Source organism: Notothenia coriiceps, unplaced genomic scaffold (assembly GCF_000735185.1).
Source record: "Notothenia coriiceps isolate Sejong01 unplaced genomic scaffold, NC01 NC01_scaffold00037246, whole genome shotgun sequence".
Classification (NCBI taxonomy): Eukaryota; Metazoa; Chordata; class Actinopteri; order Perciformes; family Nototheniidae; genus Notothenia; species Notothenia coriiceps.
Window position 1 is genome coordinate 23219783 of NW_011369947.1, and position 17227 is coordinate 23237009.

At 44.2% G+C, this 17227-nt stretch overlaps 2 protein-coding genes across 2 annotated transcripts in view; one reads left to right on the forward strand and one right to left on the reverse strand.

The window, feature by feature from the left end:
• otofa (otoferlin a) overlaps positions 1–17227 on the forward strand; it is a 934066-nt gene that overhangs the window by 227736 nt on the left and 689103 nt on the right. The window lies entirely within an intron of this gene.
• Positions 3616–15266, reverse strand: LOC104966097 (glutamate receptor ionotropic, NMDA 2A-like). The gene is made up of 7 exons (XM_010795237.1): positions 15041–15266; positions 14083–14243; positions 12225–12412; positions 11185–11423; positions 9466–9649; positions 8332–9130; positions 3616–8242 (listed from the first exon to the last, which is right to left on the reverse strand). The coding sequence occupies exons 1-7, from the start codon at positions 15089–15091 to the stop codon at positions 7240–7242; spliced, it is 2625 nt and encodes an 874-aa protein (XP_010793539.1). The 5' UTR covers positions 15092–15266; the 3' UTR covers positions 3616–7239.

The following is a 17227-nucleotide window of genomic DNA, read 5'->3' on the forward strand; positions in this document are numbered from 1 at the left end:
TGTGGAAAAATGCGGGGATTATGCGGCCTTTTGATAAATATGCGGCCTTTTAAAAATCTGCGCCATTTTGCTGATTATGCGGTAAATTCTGCGATCGCAGAATCGCGTTTTTCTGGAGAGTCTAATTAGTCACTTCAAAATAGTATTCCTCAGACAGAAAATTAACCTGCAACTCTTTTGATAGCCGATTAATCACATCAGACATTTTGCAGACAAAACGACTGAACCAAGATTTTCATTTGCAGATTATAAAATGATGAAATTAATCCTTAGTTGCAGATTTTAAAAAATAGTTGAGCAGAACTGTAATCCACTCTGGATTACAGTCTGCCAAATAAAAAGTAGACTAACTGTGTGATAAACAACCTGCTCACTCAGGATGGGGCACACATGGCAAATAAAACAAATCATTAGCTTCAGCGCATCTGTCATTTTTGTTATCACCCTTTTTACAGAAACGTGTTACAAGACATGCAGACTCTGTGGTGTTGGAGCCCTCTGGAGAAACCATTATCCTACAACAGAGCGTGTAAACCTGAAGTCAAAGCAGACCACTTCCCCTTGTTACCAACACACTGAGTCTACACACACACACACACACACACACACACACACACACACATTGAAGTGGCAGATATGTATCCATGAGGAACGACTTTAAAAAGGATCCTCAGTCGTCGGTAACGAGGCAGATTACAATAATCCACTTGGGCCTGACTCAAAACCCTTGACCTGAGGAAGCGTTGCCACAACAATACTCACACTCATCAGCTATAAACAGCAAGGCATGAAATATGTGCAGCAGGTCAGGAAGAGGACTCAAACATTAGGAACAAGGTGAGGAATGTAAACCCGAGCTGTGTTGTTGAAAGCAGATGTGAACATAGTGAAGATGGCTTCAAAAGACATCGGGCCTCACGCGTAACACAACCAGCAGCACATGAGGACACGCTGAAATGTCATGTGAATGTTTTCCAGGCTGCTGAAAAGCCTACATCACACTGCTCTGATCCAGTTCAACCGTGAACCTCACACGTCAACACACGGACCACCTAAAGAAAAAATTCCCTACACGCCTTGGTCTAGCAGAAATTCACTGGTAGGGCAACTTATCGACAACGTATCACTTTTGAAAGACAGAATTCCCGTTACCTTTTATTATCTATTTGGGCTACTTTATATTTGTTTGACATTGTCTTTTCTCATGAACAACAATCGGAAGACTTGCTCTCAAAATTTGTAGGAACAAGCTTGTCACCACTTGATCTAACAGCTGTAGAGCAAAAAAGGACGGTCTACGTATCTCAAACTGAACTTTTTGGTACATGAAAGCACCATTCACACCCTAACCATCCACTACTTAAAGAAGCAGAATGGAGTTGGACCCTTTGGCGCCAATTTCCTGGTGAGAATGAAATGAACTCATCAAAACAAACTACCAGTGGCTCGGGAGTCTCCATGACTGGCATCTCCAAAGAATCCAGGACATCTCTAAAAGACTGTGCCACAAAAAGAAGTAAGTGAATGTGTGCATACATCATGGCGTGCTGAACTGCCCAACAAGGTAAGAAACCGCTTCCTTCTGGACAGTCTGATCCTTCATGTTTGCTCAACTGTGGCGCTATTTTCATTTCAAACTGTTTTTTCTTTCAGTTTCCGGGGCAGGTCTGCCGTCTGTGCTTTGTCAGAGCAGCAGCGTACTGGTTTTTTCCTGTAAGCGGCGCTGGGAGGAGGCTAACTGATGGTAGGAGGCATAGGGGAAGAAATATGAGGGCCTGCGTTCAGATTACAGCCTCATCAATGATTCAGTGGGAAAAACACAGACTGCCATATGCGCAGACAACAAACAGCTGACCTGTTGGTGGACAACGCAGCCAGACACAAGCGCATGCAGTGATTTGCACACACACACACATCCATACAGATGCAGACACACATGTACAGACAAGCCCCATCTCCTGAGTGTACAAAGGCCTACAGAGTGACCTTCCTAGAAGCATGGTACAGCAGACCCAAGGGTGTATGAATCAGTGTGTGTGTGTGTGTGTGTGTGTGTGTGTGTGTGTGTGAGTGTGTGTGTGTGTGAATGTGCGTGTGTGTGTGTGTGTGTGTGTGTGTGTGTGTGCACACTCACACACACACACACACACACACACACACACACACACACTGATTNCCAGAGATCTTTCTTTGAAATCACCAGGTAACGCTAAAAAACATTACATTTAGATTGTATGACAAAGTGTTTATTTAATATATCTGGCTAGCTATAGCTACTTGCTAACGGTTTAGCTTACCCCTGCGATTCAAAGTAACGTCAACGTAGCTGTAATTTATGCTTTGCTTACATGTTCGCCTAACTTGGAAGTTTACTGACGTTTACATACCTTGTTTACCTGACTCAAGTGGTGGCTCTGGGGTTGTTGTGTGAGCCACCGCTTGAGAATTGTTGTCTTTTTTAAGAAAATATGTTCTTATGTCCACCTTCAAAAACTCTGAGTCCGACTGACAGTTTATTTTAAACATTGTCACAGCTCACAGGATAGGTACCTGTCAGCCAATAAGACAGATGTTTATTTCCATTCAACTCTCTGGTTGGTCTGGAGCTATGGTCTGGAGTCTTGCCTCTGTTGCATTCACTGAACACGGGAAATTACAATCCTGCGGTCCTCTCTAGTGTCATGATGAGGTTCAGGTAAAGCACGGTTAATGTATTATATTATTGACTCAATAATATAATACATTACTTTGAAAGTAGGCAATCTAGGCATATTAACAAAATTAATTAAACATACTTATCACGGCGACGGTGTACTGAGATAAAAAAAAATCTGGGTATTAGTGTATGGTAAATATGACGCTTCTGCTAAGAGAAACAACTCAACTGGCTCTGTCCAATAGTTACAACACATTACTACATATATCTCTGAAGCTCGGCAATCACCAATCAAGGTCATGTCTGTTCTTTTAATCTGTAAAAACTACAACTTGTGGTTTGTGTGCTATACTAAAATAAGATATTCAACTTAAGCTTGATATTGCATCCTCCAATGACTGATCCTAAAAGCATTCATATCTGTATTATTAAACATTAAAGGACATATTCTCCACCTTTTATGTGGATGTCTAATCAGTTTTAATGGTAAATCTATTCAATTAAAAAAAAATCAATCCCTCAGTGCTATTTTGAGTGAGAAAGCTCAGCTCAGCTGCAAAATCATTTTTTCCGCCCTACATTTGTAGTTTGGATTTGTATTCTCCGCCTCTGGGAAGCCAGTTCATGCTCTCAACACCAGACCTTTCTCACTCTCTTTTCCAGTTATGAAAACTAGCTCCAAAATGTTTTCATCTTTAAATATAGGTGCAGAGGATGTGATGGACGAGGATAGATTTTAGCTCATTTTGTCAGGTGTCTTTATTTCAGCCAGATTATACGCCAGAAGAAATGTGGCAGGCAAGAGGTTTAGGTTTCAGCTGCATGAATGGCCAGCGGGGACCCTCTGCCTGCATGCAATGCATCATGTTACATGTAGGCACTGCTGGGCAGGAAAACAGACATGCAGACAGACAGACAGATATATAGATAGATAGATTAATCAACAAGACCCAGACAAGTAGAAAAATGTAACCTTTACTTATTTACAGATTGTACAGAGGTACTGAGTGACAAAGTATTATTTACAACACAACTAGTAGCTTAGAAACCCCTGAACTCATACACAAGTGAGATACACGGCAGGGAGACCTGGAGGACTACACACAAACGCAACCCTTCCACCCGGTACTGTATATAATATGTGTGCACCTCCACCAAACTGAGAACTGTACCGGGACCAACGTTTTCCACATGCACCTTTACAGCGTTGTTCAGGAGTCAGATGGGCACAAAGTTGGTGACATCGCAGGCGAGGAGGGGGGGGGTGCGACTGTGGAAGGATCCTGGGCTCCACTCATGTTGAGGTGCACTAACCAGGATGGAGGGGAACGTTGGTACATGTAGCCCCGTTAGGTCAACTCAGGGAGAACTCAGGTGTTGCAGCAAAATAGGTACCACCAAAAACACAAGCACGTCATGCAATTAAAAAAAATAAAAAATAAAAAATCAAACAATAAAATTGGTTTAAAAATCTGTGTGATGGTGGAGGACGTACACATCTCATTACATGTTCTCTTAACCACATTAGCACAGACGCAACATGTGTGTGTGTGTTTGCATGTGTGTGTGTAAAACTGTATTTGATTTATATGAGTAAGAGCCGGGTCAAATGTTATGTGTGGGACGAAACCGAAGAGAGTACGGAAAAGTATACACACGCCAAAAACACACACATCCACCACAAACAACCTCTTGATACGCATATCCTCTGTCTTATATAAATGCCTGCGCAGTGTCAAACACATACACACACACTCGCTCACACACACACGCTCACACTCAGAGGTGAAACAGCACAGACTCATAGTGGAAGAGAACTATGTGGGTGGGAGGGGGTTTTATATTATAACCACACAGGCTGGACTATCATTATTCATTGAGTGTGATTCAGATAAGAGACCCAGCTACGTGTTGCTATAGTTAACTGGTGTGATAGTTAACTAGCCTGCATGTTAACCCAGCAGTGAGCACTGTACAGTGAGGTCCCAACCAACAACACACCAGAGAAAAAAATAAATCACACAAGAATCTAAAAACATGCCAGTCTTTTTTTCCTTTTTTTTTTTCCTAAAGAAGCAGAATTAAAAGCCACGTCGTTATTGAAATGAATTCAACACTTAATACCATTCAAATCAAACAAATGAAAATCAGTTTCTAACATTTAAAACAAAGATTTCTCTGTACAGAAGTATAATATTGCAACCTGATATTGTGCATATAACTCACACACCAAACCTGTTAAGATTACCAAAAAGAGGGGCAGCGTTCACCGTTGAAAAGGTGCGTTTTGTTGTTCAAAACGGTCTTGCATTCTTCACAGCCGATATATATAAATGTGTGTATGTGTGTGTGTGTGAGAGAGAGAGAGAGGGAGAGAAAGAGAAAGAGAGAGGGGGGGAGAGAAAAGAGAATAGAGCAGAAAGATAATAGAGACAGACGCTCAGCTAATGGGATATCAAGTCTTTTTTCCATCAAAATCCGTGTGTTCGAAAATCAATGCCCTTACTCAGTAGATTATGGATTTCTGGAACACTCATACACACATTGTTAGCTTGTCGAGTGTGTGCATATGTGTGTGTGTATGTGTGTGTATATGAGTGAGTGTTGCCTCTGTAACAAGTCACTTTGCAAACTCTCTGCTTTGCCACGTGACTCTCAGCTGAAACACAGCGCTGTGTTCTCGCCAACAGAGAGCCACACAAGTACCAGCTACTCTGACGCTTGTCCAGGAGTATTCATTTGATGAGTAAATCTGCAACAGTGATGCACTCGGCCTCTAAATTCACTATGGGAACATGAAAATGGGCCTACAGTTCTTTAATTCAACATAAAAATGTAGTAGAATAAAAGTACTGTATCCTACGAGAGCCAGTGTGGGATTAGAGGAATTCTAGCGACTAATACTAATATTGTGATTTCCAACAATATGCTGAGATTTAAACACCACGACTTAACTTTTATTCTTCTGATACTCAATCTACTCTATAATAGAAGGAAGCAGGGAATGATACAAAAATTAATAAATAAGAGATTAAACAAAAAGCTGTGCTCAAAGTGGCTTACGAGCCCGTCCCCTTCACCCACCAGGAAGATGGAAGGAGGGTAAGGGGCAGATGAGCACTGTAAAAGTAAAAAAAAAAGATAAGAAAGATACAAATGTGTAGTTGTGTATACTGTATGATGCTGTACCCATTTATCTAACACTGTTATACTTCGGACCTTACAATGGAAACTTAACGGTGCCCTAAAACCCAATGTCAAAGAGAAATAAGAGAAAAAAGAAAACATCTATCCAGCGAATGATTGAGAATATTCATATTTTTCAGTACAAAAGTGTTTTTGGTCAAACGTCCGTGTTAGGTGGCAGGGTATAAAATCTACAAAGTGCACAAAGAGAAGCTATCTCATAGCTTCGACACACACACCCACCCTAATCTACTATCCTAGACTACTGCGTATGTGCATGTGTGTGTATGTGCATATATGTGTGTTTGTGTGTGTGTGCATATATGACCCTGTATAGGAGTTTAACTGTAACACAGGGCAGTAGGAAGCATGCAGTATGACCTGAAGGCTAGCTAAGGAAGCAAGGATGCTATACTGTATGTCTTTAGATCTAGAAACACTAGAACACACACTTTCTTCCTGATAGGCTTTTACCGGCGGCCATGTTTGGTCCACTTTTTGGAATGTTCAATTAACTGACATCAACGGTTACAGGCAAACAGTCGGTAGTTTTTGCTCCCCTCCCCTTTAGAAACGGACACAGTGTGTGTGTGTATGTTCGAGTGTTTGTACATCTGCGGGCAGGAGCCACCACTCTTCCCAGACCTGTGCCCTGACCCGCCCATTCTAGTCTATTACTAAGAAAGTAATTTCCATTCAAGTCAAGGATTACTCTAGTGTAGGTTACTACTCTTTAAGCCATGCTGGCAGTGCAGTTTGTTGGCTCAGACAACATACGGGTTGACTGTAGAAATCATAGTGCAAGAGGAGAGTCCTGGAGAGGCGGGTGTGTTTAACTGTAATATGTGTGTGTGTGTGTGTGTGTGTGTGTGTGTATTCTCAGAAAGAAAGGGGTTTTCTGTCAGTCCCCTTCATCTCTAAGAGGCTAGTGAGAGGGCGGGACAAGTCGGCTCGTCTTCCAAACACACGTGTTGTTCTTCCATCAGATCCCACTGTCGCCGTTAAAACTCCGTACACAGTGTCTCTTTTATTTCACCAGGGATTCGATCCGTCTTGTCGGACATATTGTCAGTTTGTGCCTCGTTGCCCACAGCTTGAGGCTAGTGCACACACTGACACTCACACACACACACTCTTCATCTTGTATTGTGCCTCCAGGTGTCCCTGTGGCCCTAACCCTGCCCTACAGAGGGTAGCGATAAAGAAACAATGATTTATTTATTTACTCAGCATTACCATTAACCTTTAGTCCTTCCCATCTTTCACCTGTGTGTGTGTGTGTGTGTTTCCGTGTATGCGATTAGAATCAGAGCTGCCTGGTCCTGTCACACACAACTCTGTCTTTCATGCGTGTGTGTCAGTGTGTTTCGGTGAGATAAGTGTGTTGCGTGCAAGTCTCAGACATCAGACTCGATGCTCGGCATGCGGCGGTAGAGCCGGGGCCGGTTGTCGCCGGCGCTCGAGGCTCGCGGCGCTGTCACATAGCTCATTGGCTGAGAGGCGGCAGGTGGGACCATGTAGGCCACCACGGGGGACTCCTGTTGAGGGTAGAACACCTGTTGGTCGACAAGGCCGCCATACTGGTTGTTGTGATGGCTGCCATGGTTACCGAGGGTAAGCGACAGCGGCATTCGCTGCTTATAGAGCTCGTGGGCTGAGCTTCTCTGCGGCATGCGTGTGACAGACTGCGGGGAGGGCTCTCGTTGTGTAGTGCCAGGCGCTGACTGGAGGAAAGGGTTGTGAGAGGGCCGATCGGGGAAGAGACTCTTGGAGCGCCGGGGGAGCGGCAGAGGGGCGTCGAGGCTGTGGTGGTGGGAGGGGGACGGAGAGGGCGGGCTGCGGCTGCTGAAGGGACGGTCAGAGCGCATGGTGAGGACGTTAGCGTAGGCCCCCTCGTCCAGCTCCCGCTCCCTCTCCCTGTCTCTGTCGGGCAGGCTCAGCCCCCGCAGGTGGGTGTGCAGCTGCGACTGGCGCTCGGGAACGTCGTCCGGAAGCACGTTCTCATAGGAGTGCTGGCGACTCAGCTGAAGGTGCTGGGCCGACAAAGAGGTGGGGAGAGGAGACGGGGAGGATGGGGTGGGCTCAAAGTGGCTTACGAGCCCGTCCCCTTCGCCCACCAGGCCCAGCTCGCTCTGGGGAAGATAGTGTGTAAACATGTCCCCGCTGTGTGGGTGAGTGTGCGTGTGGGAGTAGTGCGAGTGCAGGTGGTCTTCACTGATGTCGTAAAGGTTTCCCAGGTGGGCACAGGCGTCACAGCGAGCCCCCGGGGAGCGGACGGTGTAAAGGCCGGAGTAACTGCTCAGCTTGGTCAGGCAGGAGCGACAGTGTCCGGGTCTGACGCTCTGTGACCCCTGACCCCCGCCCGGAGCTTCAAATGAACCTCCAGTTTTGTCCTTCGAGCTACAGGGAGAGAGGATAACACGGATTATACACACAAAAAAAAAACCTGTAACAGCATGAAACATGGTGTTTTTCTGCTGGATAGATACCTGCTGTGTGTGTAGGTGCTGTATTTCTTGTCCTTCAGGGAGTGCAGGTCGGCCTCCGCGCTGTGACTGTGGTGCAGCAGGCTGGCACTCAGCTGCAAGATGGGCGCATCCGCCTGGTGGGAGAGTGTGTGAGTGTGTGAGTATGTGCTGTCTGGTGGAAACAGGTCAGGGGGGTAAGTGTGGTCATCACCTCCCCCCTGGCTGTCTCGCTGGTAGGGGGGAGCTGACTGCAGACTGGCCTGGTCTGAGTCAATGGAGTAGATCTTTGATCCTCCGCCCCCGCTTCCCCCTCCTGCTCCTACCCCTCCTCTCTTCCTCAGCTGATTAATAGGCTTGAATCCGCCCCTGGCCGCCATCGAATCAGAATCTTTGTGTGATGGCGGCCGGCTGGAGCACTCGGAGATGTCAGAGTGTGCCGGCTCTTCAGGCAGGTAGCGCTGGCTCTTCATCTGTGGGGGTCCAGGTCCAGCGGCCGGGGTGGGGCTTGGGCCTGGAGATACGACAGTAGGCTGCGTTTTCAACGTCTCCACACTTTTCTTCCACAGGGCTCGAGGTTTTGAGCCCTGTGGGGCGGCAGCGAGGGCCAGCCCGATGGGGCGGGTCTTGCCGTTGTCATTTGTGATTGACAGCTGTGGCTTGTTGGGGCTCGTCTGAAGAGCGGGGGTTTTCTGTTGCACAGGGAACGGCGCAGCATTGTTAAGAAGGTTTTTATGTCGCCCGGACAATGACAAGAAACTGTGCGGACCAGCGGCGTTGCTATAGAGACCAGGACCCTTCGGGGGCAGATGGAGAGAGTTACCTAGGAGACAAGGAGAGATGCACCTCAGACAGCAGATACAATAGATGGATGCTCAGCCGTTTGATATATTATCTACTGGCTATCCCTGGCACGCTGTTTGTGTGCAATCTAATGTGTTTTTAATCATGAGGCCAGCCTTTAGATGAAAGTCGATGCGATTACACAACAAGGTGAAAGGAGTCACCTTTAGATGTGCATACGTAGACTGTTTAGGAAAGGCAGGGTGACCCCTGTACGTGTGAGCAATGGTGCCATGTCTACCTGCTCTGTGAGGAGGTAAAATACACAAAATAAATGTACACTATATGCTGTGAGGTGTACAAGTGTTATAGTACCTTTCCCCGACATCACATCTAGGATGTTGGGCTGCAAGAGCACAGCGTTGCGTTTAGGAGAAGACAAAGCCATGGACTTGGCAGACTTGAGCAGATGCAGCATGTTGGCTTGAGGACTGAAATCCAGCTCAGGATTCTTCTTCTTCATATCAATATGAACTCCATGGATGCAGCTCCATATACCCTGAGAGAAGGAGAGGAGAGAAAACAAAAAGAAAGAAAAAAAGAAAAAAAGGGAAAGGAGAGGCAGGGAAGAGAGAGAGATAATAAAATGGTTAATTCCCAACCTATTGACTTCACAAGAGAAAGAGTTCAAACATGCACAAGAGTAGTTTCCTAACACGGTAAATTAAGAAAGACCTCTGCATCCTATTCTCTTGTACCTTTACTGCAAACCCTAACCTCATTTTGTTTTGTAATGTGGCAAGTAGAGATAATCGCCACTTTTTAAGATTAACTGCTTTCAGAGGCGCCTAGAAAATTACATTTAGGTGATGATGTCACAGGAGGGGGCCTTTGAGTGCAAGGAGATGTTCTTCCTGGAGCCACTTAACCTTGAGCATCCCCGTCTAACACACACACAGTTACACACAGACAGTCACTATTTTTGTAAAACATTTAATGTGTGAAATGCTGCTCGTCTGGAATAAAAGCTCTGCCTCACACAGAGACATGGGACATGAATAATGAAAGAACGGTCTGACTAAATGTGCCCATTTTTGTTTTGTGTGTGTGTGAATATTTAGTTTTAAATGTGTGCGCGTCCACCTCTCTGTATCCCAGAGCGGTAAAGCCCATCCCTCACCCCGCAGCACCTGCATATGTATTTCCATTTTTTAAACTTTTTTAGAACAGACTTATGTGTGTGGCTGAGAGAGAGCAAGCTCTGTGTGTGTGTGTCTATACTGTGCGAGTGTGTGTTCACATCATCCTCTTATAGCTTGATTCCTCTCTCCTGTCATCCATATGCACAGCAGTAAATCCATCTCTTCCTCAGCTGGGCTCCATAATCACAATATCCTCCTCTTTTCTCGTTTATCACACACACATACCCAGACTCCTTCTTAATATTAACAGTAACTATTGTGTGTGCGTCAAAGACACAAACACACAATCACATTTCAGACACATTTCAGGCATTCACGCGACTAAAGGTCCTTTATGTGCGTTTCCTTTGCGTTTGAAGAACTGTGAAGATTAGGCAAATTAGACCGCTTTGTTCGAGATGCAATTTTTGCACACAACAAGACAGACAACAGAGTAATCATTTATGTAATTTACTGTGATGTTTGAATGGATGTTGTTAAACACCACAAAGGCTCCGCGGCTGCCTTCAAAGTCGCAATAATGTGCTGGTCTGTTGTATTTCTGCCTTGTAACCGCATTGAAAATACAGTGAGGTTTTGTTCCTCTTGCAGTTGTTCTGTTCACTGCTCTCTCACTTTATTTCATACTCTTTTAAAGTAGTCTGCGAGTCCGATTTCGTGTTTAAAACTGTCAATAACGTTACAAAAGATTCCCAACCCGAGTCCTGATATTGATGTTGCAACAACCAGCGCTTTCTTACAGCCTGAATCAATGCTGTACATCAGCTGCACTCTGGAGGATGGTGTTTGATCAGTAAGAGAGTAACATCTGAGGGAACTGCCTCAGAAGCGGATGGGGAGAGAACTGGACGATGTTCCTGCAGAGGGAAATTAAACTTTTCCCTCTCCTCACCCTGCTGATAGTGAAGAGCAGACCCGGCCTCCCAGTGCAGACGCCAGTGAAGCAGTATCTCAGCCTCCAGTAGAAAAGGTGTTCAGAAATAAAAGTGAGGATGGAGAGGCCCATGGCTGTGGCCAGCATGTAGAAGACACCCGCCATGTTGTCTACATCCAGCTGGCTGGACATCACCTCGTTCTTCTCACTGTGGCAGATCCCAGTCAGCCACTGCGCCTCCAGCTCTTCCATCTCACCTGTTGGAAAGGTGGTAAAGTAAAAGTTTTAGAATGCAGCAGGTAGGGGCGAGGAAGAAAATAAAATAAAAATACTGTGGTTGATAAAAACAAGGAATGGATGGGTGGTAGAGGGAAACAGAAAGGTGTTGGGGGGAAAAAGTGCGTATCATTACGAAGAAAGATGGAGTGGAAAAGCGAGGAGGTGAGAGAAGTGAAGTGGTAAATAGATGGTAATGGAAAGGAGACAGGAGGTGGAGTGAGAAAAGGGGTTTGTAGAAAGAAGGAGAGAGAATTGATAGTGATGGAGTGATAAGCAAAGATGGGAGGAATTTTATCAGATTGAGTGTTTCTGTGTGCCGCACGGGCACGCGGGCGTTTGCCCTGAATAAAAAGGACGGGTGTGAATCGAGACGCTTTAGTGGTTTCAGCAATTTGGTTTCTGTCTGGCTCATTCTTGCATTCGCACCATCTCACAGCTTATTATTAGGAGTAAACATTACAGGACCCGGTGGGTGGACACACACACACACACACACACACACACACACACACACACACACACACACACACACACACACACACACACACACACACACACGGAGTAATGATGATGAAATGGTGTGTTAAGACTAGCCCCTAATAGCTTTCGGACAGAAGGAGGGAGGAGAGGGAGAGTGTTGGGGGAGGGTAAGGGAGGAGGGAAAGCTGAGCATTGGCACAACTGTAATAACACTAAAGGCTGGAAACATCTGAGAAACTTAAACTTCAATGCAGTGTGACTGATCTGCTGCAGAATGAGGATATGTGCGGGCTCCTCACCATCTCCTATGATGCCCAGTATGGCCAGATCGACCAGGCGTTTCCAGTAGGATCCTTTCTGTAAGGCGATACCATAACCCGTGGTGGCGAAGATGTAACCGCTGCCGATGGTGACAAGCTTACAGCCGTCGTCTCTGCCCGCCATGTAGTTCAGCACCGCAGCGTCGTAAATGAAAGCATCCAGCTTTCTGTAAGAGAACCACACATTCTGGATTTACTACATGCACCAGAGTTTGGATGATTCATCTGAGGGGTCATTACATTATTAAAATGAAAGGGCAGAAAATTAAAATATTTCTGCAGCAACATTTTTTTTTAACATTTCTTCTCTCATCTTAGATAAAGTGCATATTGTTGCCTACATTATCCAGGCTTATATAAAACCATATTTAGCTACATCTGGGGAGAGGACATCAATTCTGAATGAACTGCTTGTCCTGAACATTTCACATTTTCTTTTGTAATAAGGACAATGCTGGCGCCGTCTTATCTATGACACATTTGCTTAATTGCTAAGAGTTAAAGCGGATTGAAAGCTCTCTTATGTCTGTCTAATGAATGTGAAACATGAGCCAGGATACAGTTAGCTTAGCAAACAAACAAACCACAATGTATTTTAAAACAAGACAATGTGAAATGTGATCCATCAGGATTCAGTGGTAAAGACCCCAACACTGCTGAGTCTTATGTACACATTGTGGTGCCAGTAGCAATGTTAATTAGATCCATAAACAAACCCGTAGGATTAATCACAACAACTGCATCCTCTTGGAGCCGAAATTCTCATTCAGATCAGATGATGGATCACAGGCACAGAGTACTGTCCGGCCTGCACGCTGCTGCAGTTAATATTTACACGCACGATGATGTATTTGTTTCACACTGAGAGATAATCTTTTACTTGTAGGTTTTGTCATCATTTTGACAAGACAAGCTGAATTCAAGCTAAGGAGCCATCATTTGTATCCGACTCAACAGTCCTCCTGTGTGGGAATGTAACCTCTGAGCTCAGCAAAAACACCAGCATGAGGAATAACCATTAACCAAACAAAATGAAACACGAGCTGCAGATCTCTTTTTATAACTTATTTATCAGCAAAAATAAGTCTTAGTGTACATATAACCTAATGAATACACCCCAGTGCTAATCAACCCCCTTGGGGCTCTCCATGTTAGAGATTTATTCATTAATATTAAACACGTTGAATTAAACTGTTCACCAAAGGGCATATGTTAAATGCAGTCATTGAGTATCTGTTTTGCGAATATGCACTGAAAAATTCATTTAAAGTGCATCGACCATCTGAAAACAAAACGCAGTTTTGATGTTGTATAAACAAAGCCTAATGTATAAGGTATGAGAAACAAACATAATCTACTTGAAAAGGCAGTATCAATGAAGTAATTGCAGAGAGGGAAAAGCAAAAAAGTACAATTATATTTGAGGAAAATACCCCAAAGATCAAAGCACACAAAACTAATGAACAAATAAAAGCACTGCAGCCATCCTTCCATTAGTGTATGTTTAGGAGGGAGAATAAAGGAAACTCCAGATCAAATTACTCTCTCCCTGTTTTGGCAGCTCCCTCTTTCCAGCAGCAACAGACTCAATAATGAGCACTTGCAGGCAGCGTCTGCTTTTTACAGGGGCTGACAGAAACACTGAGCATAGGTTCTGCAGCATTTTAGCATGAGATAAAGTCGGGCCCCATGGGGCTGGGTTTCGGTGTGATGCAATGTATTTATTTTCTTTGTTTTCACATGATCTTATGAATACTAGCTGTCTGCAAACAGAATAAGCCTTTCAGGTATGATAAAGCTCAACTTCACATCGGTTGAATTGACAAGTTCACAGTACCCAGTCTTGAGGCTGACCAGCGCATCCACAACGCCAGTCTGATGGTATTTGGTCATGTATTGATGCATATTCGGATAGTTTTTCCTGATGTTGCGCTCGGTGCTGCCGTTAGGAACCGTCCCGAAGCGAAATGGAGGCGAATAGGAATACGGACTCTGGAACTGCAGGGAGAGAAATAAGGGAAAAGAGGGACACATTTAATTTGAGACAAAATAAATTGTGTATTTTATTTGTATTAATTGCATTCACTTATAATTGAATTTCTATAATTCATAGTTTTATCGTCGTGAAGTTTTTTTTAGTTGTTGTGTTGTCGTCCAATGTGAAAAATAAATAAAGACAATGGTAGAAAAAAGACTTTAAAGATGAAATTGACAGAAGGAACACAAAAGAAGAAACAATGAAGCTAAAAGAGAGGAGGGGAAAAACAGCAAGAAGTTTGAGAAAAGTATGAGAATAAAGAGAGTCTGAGAAAAGAGAGGGAGTTCAACTAAAAGACAGGAAGAGGAGAGAGGAGGAAGGAGAGTGACAAGAGGAGACAGAGGAGAGAGGAGGCAGGAGAGACAGTGGAGTGGACTCATCAGTCATCATCATCGTGTGTCCAGTCTAGCGTACGACTGGCTGGGGTTCTGCTGACACTGCCAGCTTCTGCAAACATACACACACACATCCAAACACAAACACACACACATACGTCTTTGATCCATGCAGCCCATGTGCAGCCTGAGCTGGCAGTGCTGTGCGGTGAGAGCTACGGCCAGAGGGTTAGGGCTGTTGAAGCCCAAGGGCGTTCCCTGGAGAGCCCTGTCTGGCCTCAGGGCTGGCATCCATTACAAGAGCAACCCTGACTGTGACTGTGTTTAGTTTCTTCTGTGTGTGTGTGTGTGTGTGTGTGTGTGTGTGTGTGTGTGTGTGTGTGTGTGTGTGTGTGTGTGTGTGTGTGTGTGTGTGATCGCACCTTCTTGTCAGACAGTCCAGTCACTTGGTCCACAAACTCCTCCTGGATCATGAAGGCAGCCAGGTTGGCAGTGTAGGAGGCCAGGAAGATGACAGCGAAGAAGGCCCACACTGAGACGATGACTTTGCTGGTTGTGCCCTTTGGGTTCTGCACAGGCACAGAGTTGTTGAACACCAGACCCCACAGCAGCCAGACGGCCTTACCGATGGTGAAGGATGGACCATGTGGGTCTGACGGAGAGAGGAAATGATGAAGCAGAGGGAGACATTTAAAAAAGACGGAGTGTAAAAAATACTACGTAGCAAAAAAACACCAAAGCAGGTTGAAGAGTCTCCAACCTTAGGGTCACAACGTTTCTGGTAATATGAGGCTTATTTTGGGGTTAAAAAAACAGAAGGCCAGCTAATGAATTAAAAGTTTAAATTAAAATAGTAATTGTTATATTTTCCTACCTTACCTACTGCCTTCCAGTAGCTAAAACAACCCTTAGTCATTCATTACCAAGACCATCATTTTTGCAAATCATCATACCATAGTCATCATCTATTTAACAGCAAGCAATGAGATCGTCCAAAAAGGGAAGTTAAACAAAGAGTTTATGATCCAGTTTGAGGGCCTCACGCTTCCTCCGGAGGGGTGACATTGTAAAATTAATGTGACAGCAATAATGGCTTTCCTTTTTTACACCTACAGCTCACACATTTTGCAACAGTCATTGCAGACGACTGACATTAAATTGGGTTTATGACCATGATTAATTGATAAAGACCAACATTTATAAACCAAGATATTGTCCTTTCTAGCAAGTCAAATCCACTAAATAAACCAATGAACAAGGAGATTTAAAAGGATGATTTTTTCAGACTCAAATCTTATCGTGAAAATAAAAAAAAAGCTTAAGAGATTTAGACCTGCTAATCGTGAAGTAATTTGCACCTGAAACACAGCACACACTGCAACTGAAGAGGTCCAACAGTCACTAAATTGTACGTAAATAAAATTAAAACCGTTAGAAAGTGTTGGTGAAGAGAAAAGAGAGTTGTGATTGCAGAGTTGTACCGCAGCAACAAATCTTAAGGAATTCGTAGTTATGTTGGTAAATATTTAGTGAAAGACAGCCGCCAATTGGCTCAGTTTCACAGTCAGTGAAGGTTGGCAACCTCACAGTGACAACAGGACTCCAAGAAGTTCCTCACATTTAGCAAATAAACATCAGAGTGTAAGGAATATTCATCAGAAGCCACTTAGTCTATTTACCAAAAATATTTAACCTTTATTTTAAAGTTACTTTCTTCTCCTCGAGATGAAACAGATTATACTTATAAAACAGTTTTTTATTTGGGAATGTGTTGTTCATTGAGTGTGTAAAATGTGCCAACTAAACACATTGAGTTTTACTGTAATATGTAAAGGTGGGCTAGAAATAAAAAATCTAAGCAAAACACGATTCCATTGCAATACCTAGATCGGCCTTTAGGTCTTTTAAAGGTCCCATGTCATGCTTTTCCGGTTATTACCCGTCCCCTTGTGTGTTATGAAGTTTTTTATGCATGTAAACGGTCTGCAGAGTCAAAACCCTCAAAGTACACCCTGTAGGGAGTAAAACTCTAACACAGAAAATACCTCCTCAAAACGCCTCGTTGGAGATTTCTCATTTACTTCATGGGTATCGCTACATAGGGATACCCAGTAGCCACGCACAGAGCCATGGCCGCACCCTCTGCCAGCCTTTCACGAAACAAAGCTTCCCAACCTTTCAGCGATTCATGCCGGATATGTACAGCGCAGGGCACTGAAGAACGATGCTGTTCCTACTTTGTTTGGACCAGCAGGAGATTCGGGTACACAACCTGTAAGTATTCATTGTTGTTTGTGTATTTATGATGTTTAAAACAAACAAGGTATCTACCACGACTGTTTAAATGGGTAAACGTTTTTCGGACTGCTAAGTTGGGATCGCGGAGAAATGCTCTCCGCAGACCCATTCTCACAGCGTTATAAACCTTTTTCTTACTCAATATCAAGCCACACTTATTGTTCTCATTCATAACACTCCGTTTCGATGTCTCACTATGGGGATGCGCCTCAACGTGTATGCTAACAGAAGCATCAATCTCATTACGCCAATCCTGATTGGCTGGTGATCTTGACGTCTACGTCAGGGAATCCACCCACCCTATAAGTAGC